Source organism: Sycon ciliatum, chromosome 1 (genome assembly GCF_964019385.1).
Source record: "Sycon ciliatum chromosome 1, ocSycCili1.1, whole genome shotgun sequence".
Taxonomy (NCBI): Eukaryota; Metazoa; Porifera; class Calcarea; order Leucosolenida; family Sycettidae; genus Sycon; species Sycon ciliatum.
Window position 1 is genome coordinate 17,889,808 of NC_088643.1, and position 19,096 is coordinate 17,908,903.

The 19,096-nt window shown below is 47.3% G+C and overlaps 1 protein-coding gene across 4 annotated transcripts in view; it reads left to right on the plus strand.

Annotated features, from left to right (window-relative positions):
* Positions 1–324: 324 nt before the first annotated feature.
* Positions 325–19,096, plus strand: part of LOC135815954 (uncharacterized) — a 31,684-nt gene continuing 12,912 nt past the window's right edge. Inside the window, exons 1-16 of one of the 4 annotated variants that reach the window (XM_065329332.1) lie at positions 325–921; positions 1,617–1,744; positions 2,199–2,263; positions 2,700–2,763; positions 3,372–3,518; positions 3,693–3,818; positions 4,619–4,712; positions 4,971–5,008; positions 5,420–5,566; positions 6,757–6,831; positions 8,022–8,215; positions 8,628–8,711; positions 9,126–9,388; positions 10,137–10,488; positions 11,670–11,826; positions 17,817–17,924. In XM_065329332.1, the coding sequence (XP_065185404.1) occupies positions 893–921; positions 1,617–1,744; positions 2,199–2,263; positions 2,700–2,763; positions 3,372–3,518; positions 3,693–3,818; positions 4,619–4,712; positions 4,971–5,008; positions 5,420–5,566; positions 6,757–6,831; positions 8,022–8,215; positions 8,628–8,711; positions 9,126–9,388; positions 10,137–10,488; positions 11,670–11,826; positions 17,817–17,924 (2,071 nt within the window). In that variant the 5' untranslated portion in view covers positions 325–892. The remainder of the gene's footprint in view (positions 922–1,616; positions 1,745–2,198; positions 2,264–2,699; positions 2,764–3,371; positions 3,519–3,692; positions 3,819–4,618; positions 4,713–4,970; positions 5,009–5,419; positions 5,567–6,756; positions 6,832–8,021; positions 8,216–8,627; positions 8,712–9,125; positions 9,389–10,136; positions 10,489–11,669; positions 11,827–17,816; positions 17,925–19,096) is intronic. The other 3 variants (XM_065329325.1, XM_065329317.1, XM_065329309.1) reach the window with 3 other exon arrangements.

Consider the following 19,096-nt stretch of genomic DNA (forward strand, 5'->3'; position numbering starts at 1 on the left):
CATTCGACTCAGCACCCAGAAGACTACAACTGGTGAAAATTTGATTTTAGGGTATACTTCCCCTTTAATAAAAGTAGCCAGTTTAGCTCATTTTTATGATGCCATGCCTAAGCCGCCATGGTATTCGCGCCTGGCCTGTTTATCATGGGTATGTTCACCATGTACCAGGGAGTAGTAAAATACTACTCCCTGATATTGACACAATCTTTATCATGGTTCATGATTCAGATTGTATTGTTTGTGTTGGCTTTCGAATTTCCTGCCAGTGCCACGCTGCAATGCCGTGCTGTTTTCAGCTTGTAGCTGGATAGCGTGTGGTGTTGATTGTTTGACAGGTCTGCACTCCGCAGTCGATGTTGAACTGCCAATGACATTAGCAATGTCACACATCGCAGTGTTTACGACGTGTCTAGTGTCAGCCATTTCGCCCAAAATGAAATGGAGTTGCTCGATGAGCATTTGCCGCCAGAACAAACTTCCCAGAAAGCTGCTACCTGCCGGCAGTCGCTTTCCGTTGTAGACCGTGCACCCGGGCCTGCTGTTGTTGTGTGGGTAGCACTTACTGGAATACTTCAGTAGTTGATTGAAACAAGTATGAAAGTCTTGAACGGTTGTGGTAGCTGGAACTGATTCTAGGACTTTCCCCCTTTTTATCATGATACCAAGGCATTTTCTTGGCCGTAGCGTTGCTCAACACTCGTTCCCTGCTGTGGGTGTCGCTAAGCAGAAAGTGTGTCGATGTGTTCTGACCACCTACTTCTTGCATGTGGCTTGCGCGGAGTGGAATTCACAATAAAATAACAGCTTCAGGCAACGCAACTGTACGTTAGCCATCATCGTGAAAAGGAACACTGCAGGCTGAATTGGTTTGTCCAGCGGACCAGCTAGAACCATGAGTAAAACTTCAGGCGCGCCCATTCGGTAAGGCGAATGCTTGCGTGCGGAGCTAATTGCCTGTTTGTTTCTGACGGCTTTGTCACTGTTTGTGTACTGAGGCTATTCTGACTCACGACTGTGCATGCGTGACCTGTAGATTTGGCCATGTTTCGTGGCGTTTCCGTAGTTCCATGGTACAGATGCATGGACCAGCTCGTTTGTCTCAGAATAATGAACGACGTAACATTCTCCGTGATTCTCCGTACACATACTGTGACATAGCACTTTTCAGAAACTGCTAGCGCGCTAGCGTAGTAGTAGAGTGGGTTGCTTGGTGAAAAAAACAATTCCCCAACTATCGCCGAAGCCGCACGCACCAACCTCTTCTTCAACAAAAAAGGATTATTAAAAAATTTAAAAAAAATTTAAAATAGCCAAACAACATCTATAGACAGCGGTGCACGGCCGCATATGTGTAGGATGGCTGGTGCATGTCATTCATGGCCATTACATGCATGCTGAACCTAGGTCAAACTTTTTAAGGGGGGGGGGGGTGCACGTGCCCCCCCCCCCCCCCCCCCCCGTGCCCCATGCGGGGTACGTGCCTGTCTATGGTACTTTGCTCTGAAATGTATAGCAATATAAGAAAATGCTGAGGTAGTGTTCCGCCTGAGCTCAATGCGTGTCTTGCCTGACATTGTTCTGTTCTCTGTACACCCCTCTCGCTTCCCTTGGCTCAGAACTCGCATAGCATCGTTGCTGGACTCACTGGCCAACAATGCGAGGGAACTGGCAACGGGTCGCCTGGAGCTTAGCACCACATGCCGTTCCTTAGCCCAGCGTATACATGATGCAGCATCTAAGCAAGGTACGAACCTGCATATCTGATGTGTGATGGCTGATATTATCATGTGCTTGCTTGCGTGGACATTAGCATGGCATGTAGCTGCATTAATGGGCACACACACCGTGCAGGCTAGCCAAAAGTGTTCGCATAAGCCACTTTGAACAGATACGAATATGTATCTGGTGTGTGATGGCTGATATTTATAGCGGTTTCCAGTGAATAATCCTGGCATAGATACTCCCATAGTCTAGCATTGGGTGAGGCTGATGGGTAGAGTGTTTATTTATTCATTTTATTTTTTTACGTTGGTCTTTGGCTGAGGGAATGCGTGGCAACGCCTGAAGGTGTGCATTGTATCTATACCGGTGGCCATTGTGAATGCAAACCTTATCTTGTCCCACACATTGTGTCTATACTGGTGGCCATCGCGAATGCAAACCTTATCTTGTCCTTTGTGCTGTGTGTGCCACCGCAGAGAAGGCCCGAAAGGCCGTTCTTGTCCATCCAGCCGGCATCGAGACTCTCCAGCTTCTAATAGCGGTACGTCGCCGCTTCTGCTGAGACGTTTGGCTGTGTTTGATAACAGACTGGGTGATGCACAGGATAAGGAGCTCGAAGAGCGCAAGCAAAGAAAGCAATGGGGACCGCATACGGTCCAGTAAATAGGAAAAATCAAATCAAATTAGTGGGAAAGTCCAATTAGAAAAGAAAAGAATCAAGTCTGCTCATACTGCATGTCCCATGTAGGTGTTCTCCTCGCAGCAGTGGTGACTTGGAATGGAAAGGCTGGTATGCTGGTAGACTGATGAATATCTGTTTAGCAGCTTTCAAACCTTCGTGTACACATTCATACCTTGCCGGTAAAAAGGAATTCGTGTAAACTTTTGTTGTATTGATACGTCAGTCTGATTGCAGTTCCGTCTCGAAGGAACCTAGTAGAATCAGTAACTGTTGTCCTCTCTGTGACTGACTGCAGAATCGCCAGGATGCGCTGGCGGCCTGCACGGTGCTGCAGATATTCAATTGCCTGGCTACGTCACGTACGTTTATCACACAGACTCGTCTACCAGGATTGATGCATATGAGCATTCATGCACGAAATAATGCTGACATTGCCACACATCCTACCATTTGTATTTCTGGGCTCTTATAAATCTTAAAGAACAGATAAGCTATAGTTGTGGGCAGCCTTTCCATTTTGTCTCTACTCCTGGCTAGTGTGTAGCTGTTAATTAAGTTGCAACATGGCTTAATTTTACTCTCTACCCCCCCCCCCCCCCCCCCCCAGCACACAGCCACCCACTGAGTGTCGCTCCGGAGAGAGAGAGAGAGAGAGAGATTGGATGCAGGCTGTCGGATGCAGTGCGCTGCACAACAATGCGCAGGGTCCTATATGTAATGCCGGATTGTGCACGTTTCCATCCTCTTGAGCACGTGCACTGGCAAGTGTTGCATAGTGGTGTATACATTAGTCAACACAACCTTTAGACATATAAGCTCAAGTCGCTTCCTGAGCAGAAATCGACATGGGATAGAAACTGCGGAGGGGTTAAATCATCAGTACTATACAATAGTATGGAAACCGTAATGTTTTCCCTCTAGCATTCGGGTACAACGTGTACATGGCTTGTCGTGTTACGTGTGGCAGGGCGACGCTGTGTCCGACTAGCTGGCCACGGCATTGTGGACAATGTCTGGTCGCTGCTCATCAGCCGTCAGAAGAGCACTGAAGCGGGGAAGACGGACAAATGCCTACAGCAGTGTCTTCTGCTGTTGGTCAAACTGGCTCCATTCCGTAAGTTAGCTTTAGATCCTCCGTACATGTGAAGTTGTATAGTTGGAATTTGGCAAGAATATTGCGCCGTGAAAACCCAACATTTGATTCATCACATTCGAAAATTGTCATGGCTTTCAACAATGCAGTTTGATGATTGGACACCGTGCACCCTGCTCATTCATCTGTCTGCAGAGAAGAAGTTTGCAATACGGGCACGCTTAGTCGGCGGTGTCAACTGTATCTGTGCCCTCATCAAGACGGCCACCGGCCTCCACCGAGAACCGGTCCTGAAACTGATCCGACTTCTCGGTTCGAATGGTAAGCAAAGGAACAGAGAATAAGAAAGTCGTTATTTCTGGCAGAACATGGAAAAAAGATCATTCATGCACAGACAGAAAATGATCACTCCTGGGAAAGTGTTCAAAGCGCAGAGTGCAGAGCTTTTTCTTAACAACATTTTCTTGCTGGATCTCTCTCATATGATAATGTAATTGTTCATGCAGGCATTCTGTGCTCATTGTCTTGCACAGATATCGATGCCAGAATATAACTATAATGCTGCTGCAAAAAAGGCCGGCACTAGCCATTTGTTCGATAGTTTTGTTTCATTGTCCTGAATTACCGTAGGTGCATTCTTATCCCCATCAATCTTCAGTTGATCAGACCAACATCAGGAATTCCGTACACTTTGGCCTCGCCCATTGCCTTTCTTAGGGTGCTTAGAGCAAAGGTGCAACCGGTACATGGTCTCCAGATCATCTACAGTTCTGCTCAATGAAATCCAGTCGCGTCACTCAAGTACGCGCCGGGCGTTACGCAGCCCTAGACCTGGGAACACTGGGCTGGGAAATGGTGCAGGGCGCACACTTGACACATGTGGCTGGATTTCATTGATCAGCACTGTACAGTGAAACCTGTCTAAGACGACCGCTCAAGGGACCTTCAAAACGTGGTCTCCGTTACCAGGTGGTCTCCTTATCCAGGGTCGTTTGACTGGAAATAGCATCCCTGGGTCCTGGTTGCAGTGGTCTTCTAGGACAGGTGGTCGCCTTATCCGAGTGGTCGCCTTGACAGGTTTGACTGTAGACTGTCTCTGTTTGTTGACTGTGTTTCCCTAGCTTCTAATGCTACGGCGATGGTGAAGAACGGCGCAGTGGATTATTTGACAAAGCTCTTGTCCAGTGCACCTCAGCATGACATGGCATTCACCAAGTACGTACATGTACTGAGATGCGGAGTTGTTTCTCATCTTTGTCATGTGACTATATTTATGTAGAAAGTGATCATGGCAACATGGGGACGGTGGAACCAACATGGCCGACACCATGTGACCTGTAGATGCAGGGGTTGAGTGGAGTTGTAACCAACATGGCTGTCTCGCATTGTCATGTAATAGATGTTAAGCTACTCTACAGTTGTGACTCGCTAACAAACGTGTGTGTTTCTTTGCTATGTTGCCCGGTGTGCCAGGAGGTGTATAGATGCACTGCTGGTGCTGTGCAAGCACAGTAAGTACCTGAGAATGAGTCCTACGTTTGCCTGGTTTGTATGCCAAAACTACTTCCCATCATGCACAGCACATAGCGTGTCCTCTGTTGCACTTGTTTGGCTGTCAGGGCTAATCCCATCCTGCAGAAGTCGTTCTCATGGGCAGAGAGTGATACTAGTTGGGAACCCTTGAATAAATTGCAATAACATCCAACTGTAGTGCATTAACTGTTGACATTGTCTTTGTGTGTCGTGAATGATGTGAATGATACGAAGACGCCAATTCACCAGGTGTGTCTTTACCACCATGTGTACATCATGCTTGTAAAGATTGTCTGAAATATCTACATGTATGTGGCAGTGAGGTCTGTTGTGGCGTTGAGTAATAAAACCTAATGGCACGGGTGTGGGATTTTCATGTGTGGCTGCAGAGTGCGGGATTAGCGGTGCTGTCCAGCAAGACCTACTCGCCGTGACAATGAACATGGCCAGCCAGTGGACGTCGATGACACACAAGTCCGTCAAGCCAGCTACATGCTCCTCCATTCTGGGGCTGATGAAAAGCCTGGCCAAGCACGGTACGGTTGCAACTGGACTGGTAGTTACTGTAGTGTATAGTGTTTGTCACAGCATTGTCTCTCTCCATACTGTCTCTCTCCGTACTGTCTCTCTCCGCACTGTCTCTCTGTGCACTGTCTCTCTGTGCACTGTCTCTCTCCGTACCATCTCTCTCCACACAGTGTCTCTCTCCGTACTGTCTCCACACTGTCTCTCTCCATACTGTCTCTCTCTCATCTAACAGTCGCAACTACCTACATTCTGCGCCCGTAGCCTAAAAATGGACATACCGGTAGACTAAATGAATTAGTTATTTTCCACATGGTTTACATTGCATACCGTTGTATTTGTACACCTCGGTGTTTGCACGCAGTCATACCAACAAAGAGACCCAAATAATTCAGTCGGTATTTGCATGTATGCAGTTGATCACACTGTTGATGTGCTATGCCTGTATCTGTGAGTATCATGGCGTGGAAATGCATTACATGTACAATCATGTTTTAGTGTGCATGCTGGCCTGCAACCCATCCTGCTTTCATACCACCTGCAGTAGTGAGTGAGTATGTCATGCGAGGTCGTTCTATTGATTGCTTCCTGAGCTATTAGGACAGCATGTCACTACTTCCTGTCACATTAACTGTGCAATGTTTCGCCGCCACACCCATGCTCTGCATACACATCCAGTGCAAAGAAGTTGAAAGAACACTATAGGGTCGAGCATTCAGCCAGACTGGCGAATTCCAAGTAAAGCTGCGGGTATTTCCCTTCAGCAATGCACACAGTAGGGTTTGCAGATCACACCAATTTGTACAGGTGCACACAAGAAAACTATGCACCAAGTCTATAGTGTTGTTACTCAGAGCCTCGTGCTCATGCTCACAGTGCAAACGCCAGGCAACACCTTTGCACATGGTTTGCATCACTGGCTTTGGAGTTAGGAATATGCTGAGAGGCGTATCGAGATGTTAGGACATCTTACTGCTGTGCTGCAATGTTTCTAAAGCATATTGACAGCCTACTCAGTGGGAGCAACTCTAGAAAGTTCTGAACAGTCCTTCTCTTTACTGTGTCACAAGGTATGTTTGATAAGTGGTCCTTGTGTTTTACAGGCAAGACTACACCTGTGCCTTGTGTTGTGTTTCTCCCACTACTGCTATTTTCTAATGTATTGGTCATGACTTTGCCCTGCCATCTACTTCTCTTGCAGAAGCCGGGCGGCAAGCACTGATCAAGGCCGACGGCTTTCAGTTCCTGATCAAAATGATGCAGTCTTCTGGAGGCAGTAAGTGTGTGTGTGTGCGTGTGTGTGTGTGTGTGTTTGTGTGTGTGTGTGTGTGTGTCCCATATGGTGCAGTGGTATGTGCAGTCGATTTCCAATCGAGAGGTTGCGGGTTCAATTCCAGACGATTATGGTCGCACACGTCTTTCTTCTCTTTCTCATTCTCCTAGCTCTTCTTTCATTCTCCTGGGTGGTTACCAACAGCCAGTGTATGCCGGAGTATGTGGTGTAGCGTGTGTATGTAAAAAAAGGAATGAAAAAATGGAAAAAATGAAAAAAATGAAAAATAGGGATTCACTGGCCAGATAAAGCCACTTCAATCAGCTGTGTGGTGGATACCAGGCTAAAATTAGTGGCGGTCAATTCATCAGCCTTGCAAGGTGTTGAATGGTGTAATCCCAGCACAAGTTGCTATGTCTAACATAGCTGTTCGCTATCATCGCTTCCGCGATGGGCAGGTCTGAGGTCTGAGGTGTGTGAGAGAGAGAGAGTGTGTGTGTGCGTGTGTGTGTGTGTGTGTGTGTGTGTGTGTGTGTGTGTGTGTATGTGTGTGTGTGTGTGTGTGTGTGTGCCGTAACAGTTGTGTAGCTGTGGTTAGTACGTGCTGGTCGCAGCGTACCTAACAAGCTATTCTGTGAGCCCTGTCGAAACCGACCGTCCATGGGAAACCCATGCCATGGTCATCACCCACCCATGTTTACCATTTCCAGGGTTGCATGACTGCAAGTCACACTCATCTGGTCTTGGTTTTGCTGCTGCTCTGGGACAGGCGGTCACCCTTGTCAGAGTGGTGCCCTTGACTGGCTCTACAACACAGCGTATGCCGTAGACGCTCGCTAATGAACCGTTGTGGCAGAGATCCATGTATGCATGCATATGGTGCCAGATATGTGGGGTCTCTCATACAGGTGGGCTCTCAAGACAGGTGGCCTCTAATGGCAGGTGGCCTCTAATGGCAGGTGACCTCTAATGGCAGGTGACCTCTAATGGCAGGTGACCTCTAATGGCAGGTGACCTCTAATGGTAGGTTGCCTCTAATGGCAGGTGGCCTTTAATGACAGATGATCTCTCAATACAGGTGGTCTTGTATTGTAGTGGTCGCTTAGCACAAGTTTCACTGTACGTACAGTTCTACATGCGCTAATAGTAGGTGGGTGTTTGTCTTATGGCTTTCTCTTCATAACTATGCGTAGAAAAGGAGATGAAGAAGCTTGCGCTGACGAGTGCCGGCATCCTGCGCTACAGCTTTCCCCGCACTCCTCTTCCGGTCGTGTCGCTCGGTCCTCAGATCCGCTTCAAGGTGCCCGAAGGAGCTGCTACTGATGTTGTGGAGAGCAACGCGGAAAACGACGCCGCGAATAGCAGTAGCTCTGAGGCAGGATCTGAGGTAATGACTGTATATGTACTTACAATATTATTAGTCTATGGTGCTGGCAAGCATGATATCTGTGTGCAGCTGTTTATAGCAGACTACTCTACACCCAGGTTCAGATCATAATCCGTGTGAGAAGTAGGTCAGTGCTCATGTTGCCCTTTTGCCTTGATCCAACCAACCGCTCGGGTTATTCTTTTTTTGGCAAATTCCATAGTCCCAGTGCACATCCCCTCTTCATATGCTACTGTGGCCTCCCAACTCTTTTGTTTGGTTTGAGGGCCGCGTCGGACTGTGTCACTTGCCGTACAGTGATCCCCTGTTCAGTTGAGCAATGCGGCCTGGTGGTGAGGAGAACTGCAGCATTGCTTGCTGTGCACGGCATTCCAATTCCAACCAAGCGTGTCCATGTGTTCTCTTCGTGCAGGATGATGAACGTGGCGGCAACCCTCGCCCTGCACCTCCAAGCCAGCCAGAGGACTTGCACGACTTCCGCAAGTTCTTTGTCGAGGTGAGCAGCCACTTCCTAACTGCACCCAACCCTGAGCTTGCTTCTTATCACACAAAGTCCATGCAAACGGGAGTGCCTGAATGAATGTTGGAGTATCTATTACCCTAAAATAGAGGAGATACTGTTGGACCGTCACTTGCCCTGAAATCTGCTGAACTCTTTCGTGCCAACCTGCCTTTACCCGGATTAGAAGGTTCGACCTACTGCTTGTGTGTGTCTGATGGTAGTTTTTAGGTACCAATCAATGTGTAGAGAGCGTGAGCTCAGACTCAGAGTAAGAAACAACCTACGTCTGTCATGAAGTTGTATAGTGAATGTGTACGCACATGACCTGGTGTGACGACTGATTCGATTTCTTGGCTAATTGTTTCTTGCTGCCTTGTTTCTTATTCTAATATATGCATGTGTGTGCAGATGCAATGCAATCAAAGTTCTGTACCTTCTGCTGCCCATCTGGAAGGACTTGCCGCCGCCTCGCCGTGGAGTTCTCTTGATGAGCAACTACGGGCCAGTATCAGGGCAACGGTGGGTTTCCGTGGCGACGATGCGTTGCCGGAGGACGTGTTCCATCTCTTGCCGTTTGCCGAGCCGGCGTTAAGCGACGTCCATCCTGAGCTCTCGCCCTGGCGGGTACGAGTGGACGAACCGCAGACCAAGACTCCACCGGCTGTCGGCAAGTATGTCATGTGAAAGCCATGGTTTACCGGAGTATAAGCCGCACTGGAGTCGCAGTATAAGCCGCGCCCAGATTTTTTTGTCGCGAAATACAGACATATTGCCTGCTTATTACCGTTAATTTGACCATTGTAGCGTAAACGGCACTGACTTTTCTTTTTGGCGAATTACTGGTGGTTAAAGTGAGGCTTCATCAGCATCATCATCATCATCATCATCATCTGCGTTGCCGAAAAAATAATAATAGTAAAATAAAATATTGACTAGTTTGAGGGAAAGACACAAACGGGAATAAACGGCATTATGCAGCTGTGTAGCTGTGTAGTGAGGCTTATACTCCTGAAAATAGGGTACATTGGCCTGTTCCAGTTGTCGGTATTTGTGAGGTTAATAGCATGCAGTCAAACGGTCACTAGGTCCGAAGATGGTGTCGTTATTCATGAGTTGCTGTTATATCCGAGGTCACGTTGTTCACGAAGTTGACAGCATGCAGTCGTGTCAAGTCCTTCAGCTTCTTAGCGAGCACATTGTAGGGAGAGAACTTCCATGCACAGACCCTTAGATGGTTGAAGTGCTTTGTGCACTGTATTTTGAACTTTAGGCATAGCTTGTTGGCATCTGATTATCCGGGCATAGTGTACTTGGAATTTAATTCAATTAACGGTAAGTGTGCCGTGCTTTTTTTCGTTTGCAGCGTTCCTCTCATGCAGGCCGTCTCACAAGTTTAGCTGTGTTCTTGTTCTGCTGTAGGAAGCTAATGCTTGACGATGCAATGCGCTACATTGAGCCAGAGGGCTGCCTACACCGGTTGGTATACGATCTCGACCAGAATGTTTCCCATGCCTACGCCAACACTAACCCGATGATGCTGAGTTCAGACACTTCAAATGACATCTTCAAATCTCCTTTGGACCTTTCCAGCGAGCTGGCATTTGATGTTCAGCTGCCATCAACTCCACTGACTCAGTCCACTGCCACACCGGACGCTCGCAAATTGTCACCGGAAACCAGGCGAGCAATGGCGGCCACTTCTACGTCGGAACTGGAGGCGCTTAGGTTTGATTCGCGCTTTGAATGCGGGAATCTTCGCAAAGCAATCCAGGTGGGTGTGAATGTGTGTCCGTGGTTGTTGTTGTTGTTGTTGTTGTTGTTGTTGTTGTTGTTGTTGTTGTTGTTGTTGTTGTTGTTGTTGTTGTTGTTGTTGTTGTTGTTGTTGTTGTTGTTGTTGTTGTTGTTGTTGTTGTTGTTGTTGTTGTTGTTGTTGTTGTTGTTGTTGTTGTTTTTGTTGTTGTTGTTTGAATTCTTTATTCTCACGATGGCACCATCGCCAATAAGAGATTTTTGTTGTTGTTGTTGTTGTTGTTGTTGTTGTTGTTGTTGTTGTTGTTGTTGTTGTTGTTGTTGTTGTTGTTGTTGTTGTTGTTGTTGTTGTTGTTGTTGTTGTTGTTGTTGTTGTTGTTGTTGTTGTTGTTGTTGTTGTTGTTGTTGTTGTTGTTGTTGTTGTTGTTGTTGTTGTTGTTGTTGTGTGTGTGTGTGTGTGTGTGTGTGTGTGTGTGTGTGTGTGTGTGAGGGTGTGGGTGTGTGTATGTGTGGGTGTGTGTGTGTGTGTGTATGTGTGTGTGTGTGTGTGTGTGTGTGTATGTGTGTGTGTGTGTGTGTGCTTGTGTGTGTGTGCTTGTGCTTGTGCTTGGACGTGTTTGGGTAAAGGAACATACATGCAACTATTCAAGGTGTTCTTTTTGTAGATGATTTTGTCACTGTAGAATCAAACTGGCGATAAAACGGATCTTGACGCCCGCAATGATACCGGGGAGATGTAGGGTTGAGTGGTTAAAAAAACAAAATGGCTAGAGAAATGGCTGTGTAAGTGTTCTGGTTCTATTCGCAGTTTTTGCAAAGGTGATAAATAACTTCCACCTATGGGGCCGGTTCCCATTCAGTATGGGGTGCCTTGCCTGGAGTGGGGAATCAAAGGCGACGAGGGAGGGGAGATGAGCGCCAATCTCACTATGGCAAGATGAATGCAATAAGAGATCTCTGTTTAACACCTGCTGGACATATTGTTAGAAATTGACTGCTGCTTGCCATTGCAAAAGAAGTCTTGAGGCTTCCTACAGCTTCATATTAGAAAAGAAGTTTGGGTGGACACACCCATTCCAGTCTCACTACAAATCTGAACCAATTCCGTTATTAAACGTTTATTTTCTTCTTCTTCTTTTGCCTTACCTGAATTTAATTATTCCCGCTCCGGTGTGGGCTATGATGCTGAACACATGCTGGCAGGTGCGTGACACTGAGTATGACTTGGTGCTGAACGCTGACGTCAACACCGACCATCACCACCAGTGGTTCTACTTCTCCGTCAGCGGCATGCTCCCTGACGTCAAGTACCGATTCAACATTGTCAACTGCGAGAAGACTAAGAGCCAGTTTACTGCAGGTAAGACACTGCTGGGAGTTGTAATAGCTGTATTTAGACTAAGACCGTACAATACTCATTAAAGCACACTCTCCACATACGGGCATGAACCCGGCTCAGAACACATTGTTTTCTGGTTGGCATATCAGGGATATTGGGCGGAGCAGCTGGCGTGCATGAGAAAGGCAGGTCGGCCTGCTCTGCGCAGGAGCTGTGACCCCATAGCCAGCAATGGCATGTCATCACGTACATTGAAAATCAACATAATTTTTCGAATCGACCTTTTTTTCAGGATCACTTTTCAACGAGGACGAAGCAAAGTCGGCCGAACGAAGCCTAGAGGAAGAAAATCACCCTCTCCACTTCACCATCACGATACTGACATAGATACGAGATGAAACAACTAAAAAATCCACAAGAAAACTGTACGACCATCATCGCGCTGACTTTGGTCTGACTTTGGTCTGAGAATTTCTATCACGATCAAAAATGTACGAGGAGCACTCAAAAATAAGCAACAGACGTACCTCTATCGCTCTCTACTCCTTTTTCAAGGCACAAAAGTCGACTCTCCACTTTCAAACCAGGAACCAGACATACCAGTGGTCCTTTTCAGCTGCTCCACGAGCGCAGGAAATGTTCACCAAGGGGCGCAGAGCAGCATCCATTCCAGAAAAAGAGCTAAAATACGAGTGAGACTGCATGCCTGAGTACATGAGTACATGTATGAGTACATGCAGAAAATAGTCAATTTCAGCGTTTCTGCTCCAAACAGCAACTAGCTTCGACTAGAAACAAAGATTACACCAAAGGATCAAACAACAACCATTTTCTGCAGTTTTTTTGCAGATGGCTTCCTTGTGCTTGGCCCAGCACGCCAAAAATCACACCTTGGAGGAGTACAAAAATTACAACTCTCAGATGTCCTCGATTGCTGGCCATGCGGTGCATACATAGTGTGTGTGTGTGTGTGTGTGTGTGTGTGTGTGTGTGTGTGTGTGTGTGTGAGAGAGAGAGAGACAGACAGACAGACAGACAGACAGACAGACAGACAGACAGACAGACAGACAGACAGACAGACAGACAGGTCGGCCTGCTCTGCGCAGGAGCTGTGACCTGGAGCACACAGAGTGTGAACGAGAGACGGCCGGCCTGCCGTGGGCAGGAGCTGCGACCGGTAGTGATTGAAATGAGCCAGCTGCGGAGATAGACTGCCCTCACCCGATATAAGTATATTGACAAGAGTTGTACTGACAATGTGATTGAGGAAATTATGGTGACAGTGACGGAGAGATAGTGATCCCCAGTCGAATGGGGTTGGGAGGGAAGGGAAAATTGACAATTGACGGACAAACCAGTGAACAGTCAAGTCGTCGGAAAACAGAAGTGACAAAGGCGTTTTCTGCAAAGCAAGATTTGGAAAGCACGCGTGGAAGAGTGGCGCTCGCTGCGCATGCGCATGTATAGCAATGACATCATAATCAGATGCATGATCATCAGACTAGGTATGAGTGGTAGATGTTCCACGTTCGTTAACAGGGCTTAGCGCACACGCTAAACCACCACTATTCGTATTTCCCGCTCCTTCACCGTAGCAATGAGAGCCAATCCAGAGCTAACGCCCTCAATGACACTCTGGGCACTAACAAGATACTCAATGAAGATGTATACTGTGATGCCAGTGTCAACGCAATGCTGTGTGTTGTCGATTTATAAAGAGTTCGTTTTCCGATGATAACGGCACACACACACACGACACACACACACACACACACATCTGTATTTTCATTCTCATTCACTCACGTGTGAGTATGCATGTGTTTGTGTATACATGTGTGTATTATGTCTCTATATACTCATTAAGACTATAGGTAGTAGAGAGGTTGCGCACAACGAAAATTCGTTAGATTTCGACCGTCCGGGTTCGAGTTACGAAAGTTGCTCCGAAGATCCGTCCAAACGTGACCGAAACAGAGCAGATCTACGAAAATATTTTTCGTTACCTGGAGTACTAAAATACTGATATTTTACAACTCCCTGTCTTGACTCTTCGAGTCTTCGTACCCGCGCGGCCGCCGCATCGACCCACTACGAAAACGTTCACGCGTTGTGCGCAACCTCACGGTTTACGAATATTCGCTAGCTTTTTTCGTTAAAAAATATTCGTTACGGCGCTACGAATTTTCGTTGTGTGCAACCTCTCTAATAATAAGACTATGTCTGCAGCTGCAGAAAAAGTACTCAACATCCAATTTCTTGGATGGGGCAATGACACATGTCAACAAACAATGGATCACTCTTAGTGTTTTGCTACTCTGAGTTTCATGGACTGTGTGCAATCATCAGGCAAACAATATCCAATGGAGTTTTTAAGGTAGACTATTTATCATTATTCACACGTCCGCGCTTATGGCAACGGTAAGTCCACATATTCGCATGTGCCAGAAGACAGACAGAGCGGGCAGAGAAGAAAAGAGAAAAAATATAAGATAGCAGACAACAGCGATATGCACATAACTCATTATTCGATGATGAGTGCTCAGGGCATGCGCTAAGGATTAAAATGTGCTCTGACACAATGTCCTGCCAGTTGCAGAAATGGCCGGACATGTCCGGACACGCAAATTTTCACATCAAATCACACAATGTTCAGTGTAGAATTAATACCATCGAAATGGTATCACGACGAAGGAGTCAGAAACATTCTTGCTGCTGCGAATTTTATCAACAAAACTGGAACACATCTTACACTTCAAATTTTCGACAACGCTACGATCTGAAGGACTGCGCTCATAGCTCAGCCAAACAGAAGTTGAAAGCTCCCTATCATACTCGGCGACCCACTTGTCACAAGTGGTCCTCTTGACTCCTCTGGGCTTCTTTCCAAGAGGAGCACCCGCATAAGCAGTGCTTGGCTTTCTCTTGCCAGATGACATCACTAATGACTATGAGGCAAAGGATTGATGTGCCTTTTCTTTTTTGTAATTTGCAAAAAAAGTGCGCGGACACTTTGTCCGGATGTGTACAAAACATGCGGGAACTGACCGTAAACGGTCGGAAATTGTCCGATGTCCGACCGTTATTTCGCGCCCTGGTGCTGAATGCACAGGATATATTCGGGGAAAAAAGAAAAGAAAAAATAATGGAAAAGAAAAAGGGCCAAGGAACTACAAGTTACGCCATAATGTCCACTAGCACCACCAGTTACTAAATGAGCTGATGTTTAATAACTGGTGGTGTTAGTGGACAAACCGTAGAATCCCGGGGGTAAGCCCATGGGCTTATCTGTTTCACAAGGACATTTCGGTGGGCTTATACGAGAACATGGGCTTATACGCGGGTATGGGCTATACGCTGACACCAACATTGTGCTATTGAAAAGTAGATCTACCAAGGAAGTGAGAAGTACATTGCTGAAAGCCACTGTGCAAACAAAAACAACCGATTATTGTGTTGAAATGTAAAAAAACAAAAACAAAAAACATGTACTCTTGGTACTACCTACATGTACATGGTACGACCAAGAGTCCATAATTTATGGACTCTTGGTATGACCTAGGCCCATGGACTTGTACGACGAAGCTTTGTGATGTTCGAACAAACCCTGGGCTTATGCGCGGGATTCTACGGTATAGCGTAACATATAGTTCCTTGGTCCTTTTTCTTTTCTATTAAAACAATTAAGATAGCAGACAACGGCGATAGGTATGTGACTCATGTTCGATGATACGTGCTGAATGCACGGGATCTGTTCAATGTCTGTGTTCCGTCCGTCATTTACTTCGCCTTATGCACATCCTGGCACAGCTCACGCCACGCAAGCCTGTCCGCGGCGATGGCCCACAGGTGCTCTAGGGTTGCCAAGTTTCTCAGGCTCCTCAGTCCTGCTGACGCTAGACCCGCCGATAGCATGGACACGATGGTTGTCCGTGGCCGTCCTCGCCATACCTTGTCCACACAGGTGAACTAGCTCCGCGTAGCCAGGGCGCCAGGCGTGTCTCGAGGAAGTCTGAGGATGTGCCCAAACAGGACCCATAAGGATCCCTGCATGAGGGCACTGATGGGTTCCGCGTGGCATCTGTCATACAGAGCTCTGGTCGTAATTACTTGCAGCCAGTGGATACCCAGGAGTTGCAGGCGATGGAAGGTATCCAGACGCTCCTATGCTGAGGTAGATACAGGCGGAAACAAGTGTAAGGCTTAGCGGGACCTCTGTGTGCAATCTTTGGGCCAACTTGGGATTACGAATGGCATTAATTGCAGTTGAGCACTGAGTGCTAGATGCCTGTAGGATAGTGGAGGCAGTGTGTGCAACTGGTAAGGCCCTGGGTGCCGGATGCCTGTCCTACAGCAGAGCCAGTGAAATCAGAGGAGTTACAGTTAGGTGCGATGGCTGCACTAGCCTTTTAGGTGGTGCGAGAACTCAGGTGCCTGCTGGATGCCTGTACTACAGCAGAGCCAGTGCGTGCTATTTGGCTAAGTAACACCTGCACACTTGCTCAGCTGGTATTCAGTGCTGTGGCGGCATTTGGCGACGAGATCACACCTTGTGTTGAGGAGGGTCGTTTTGTCGTCCGTGATGATTTCAAACTTTTCTGCTAAACAAAGGTCACAGCGCTTGGCTGTTGGACTGTACGACTTTGCCCTGCACGTGATCTTCCATGAAATGTTGTACTCTTCACTCTTGCTTAGGAGAGACCAAACGTAACTTGACAGCTCGGTGGAGTTTCGGTATTTGTCGTCCCGCAATTATGCCTCGTGGTGAGAGTGACGAAACTTGAAGGGCGTTTCAGCCGACCCAATGTAGTACTTGGGGCCATTAGTGCCGCCCACGGTTGCTATAAACAACACAGTCGGTGTGACATGCTCCCCGCAGCGGACAGTTTACCTTGTCGCGGCAGTTACACGGCAGTAACATGGCCTTTTCTGGAGGGGTTGTGTGTAGCTTGGCTTGGTTGTGTCCCTTGATGATGGAGGCGACGTTTGAGAGGCAGCTGTAGCTTATCTTGATTGTGTTCTTATTGAAGATCTTGGCCAGAGGGGAACCTGCCTGGAAATGCCGCTTGATGAGCTTCAAGAGGACGGCCCCACCATTGGTCTTGACCTTCTTTCTGTATGGCGGGTTAAACCACAAGATGTTTCTCTTTCTCTTCTTTATTTTCTTCTCTTCAGCCTGTGTCTTGTCTTTACCATCATCAGCATGGTATTGCATGGCCGGCAGGAATCCACTCTTGGAAAGTGTGGCCACGTGGATTGGCTTTGCCTCGTCAAATATTTCCTCACTAGCCGAGATTGATGCTTGTTAATTGACTTCGGTAGGTTCTTGATAATTGTCGGCGGGTGGTTGAAGGCCACGTGGAGGTGAAGAGGAGTGTCGCCGGGTTTCCTGTATGGCTCATATGTTCCGGTCGTTAGGTCTAGCATTACGTCGAGGAGGTTTTTCTCTCGATGTGGGTGTCAATTGTGATTCTCAGGCCAAAGGACTTGAACACGCTGACAATGTCCTTCCTTTTGCGGTCTGCAGCGCTTCCCGACACACTTTTCAGTGTGGCAAGATCATCGTCTCTGTACAGGCCAATAGACACTGGATCCACAAAGGCAGCAACCTATGCTACAGGTGTCTAGCACCCAGTGCTCAACTGCAATTCGCTCAATTCTCAATTCCCAAGTTAGCCCAAAGATTGCACGACAGAGGTCTACCTTAAATTCCCATTATGCTGTGACCAGTCTGCATTGGATGTTGTTTGCCTGATGATTGCACACAGTGCATGAAACTCAGAGTAGCAAAACACTACGAGTGATCCATTGTTTGTTGACACATGTATGTATATATGTATGTGGGCATGTGTGTGCACGTGTGTGTGTGCATGTGCGTGTGCGCACGTGTGAGTACACGTGTGTGTGTGTGTGTGTGTGTGTGTGTGTGTGTGTGTGTGAACGTGTGTGTCCACGTGTGTGTGTGTGTGTGTGTGTGCATGCCCGCATTATGTGACTGCACTGCACGTGTTCAGGTATGCAGCCCGTCATGTTCTCCTGGCTGGACTTCCGGGCTCGCTGTATGAATGCAGCAGCATCAGCTGGTGGCGGTTGTGCTGCATCTGAACTCAACAGTAGACCAGGTGAGTCCGTCAGGCGAAATTACTGGTCAGTCGGCGACACGCATTTTTCACAAAAATTTGCGTTTCACCTGCTGGGAGAGTATGCGTGTACTCGAGTCTCATCCTGAGCACGTTTTTTTCTTCTTTTTTTCAGCTCCAGTATAGCTGTATTTTTCATTGCAAAGCCGTCCTCGATTGTTGTGTTCGTTGTTCGAACAAAGTGGACATTCAATCATGAAGGCAGAGGACATAGGAGCCTGATTGGAGTTTCTCGTGGCATAGGACGGCCACACAGAGACACTTTGGGATTTTCTGAATATAAAATACCGTACGCACGATGCTGAGATCAATTTGTGCGATATCAAATTGTTTTTGATCTACCACATCGAGCAGAACGGGATCCAAACACAAGCTTACCGACGGTTAGGCTGCCGACCTGACTGGACAAATGATCCCTGGCTTCACCAGACGCCAGAAGTCGGAGACCATGTCCTTTGCCGCGACGTCCATCTCCAAAAAGAACTCCATCTTCGTCGTGAAAAGGCTTGAAATACTCAATATTCAACCGAGATTCGCGGACTCGCGCTTTCTCGGATCGATTAATTTCCTGTTGGAACAGTTGCAGGGCAGCTTCCTGCCACTGTTTCAACAGGCGATGGCTCCAAAGCAAGCCTGGAACAAGCCATATCGAGGTTGCAAGCCACCCCTCTCAGCAAAAAATTCGAAGAAATTCGAAATTTCAGTGGTGGAAGATATACTATGAAGAGAATTTCAAAAAGTATGTTTCGCGGAGCGATCGCTCAACCTACGTCATTCAAACTTTGCAGGATGGTTCAGACGTACATGCTAGGCATGGAACCACAGGCGATGATGCCATAGCTGACACACAGAGTAACACCCACAGCAGATTCGTGTGCACAGATACTATATTAGTGGACGTCGTCATCTTCTTCCCGCTGATCCGAGTCAAATGTACTATGACGTGCTATTTCGCCTGACGCAACTGATACACGTGTAGACATGTCCACATACATGTAAACTTGCACCCACTCTTGCACATGCACCTGAAGCAGAGTTGAGACACTTCCACCATGTTCATCATGAATTGGATTTGAACTTGAAAACATTGTATCAATTTCAAATGACATCCATAGTTCCCTGCCTCCACCTTTGGATTGTCACAAGAACAGTGG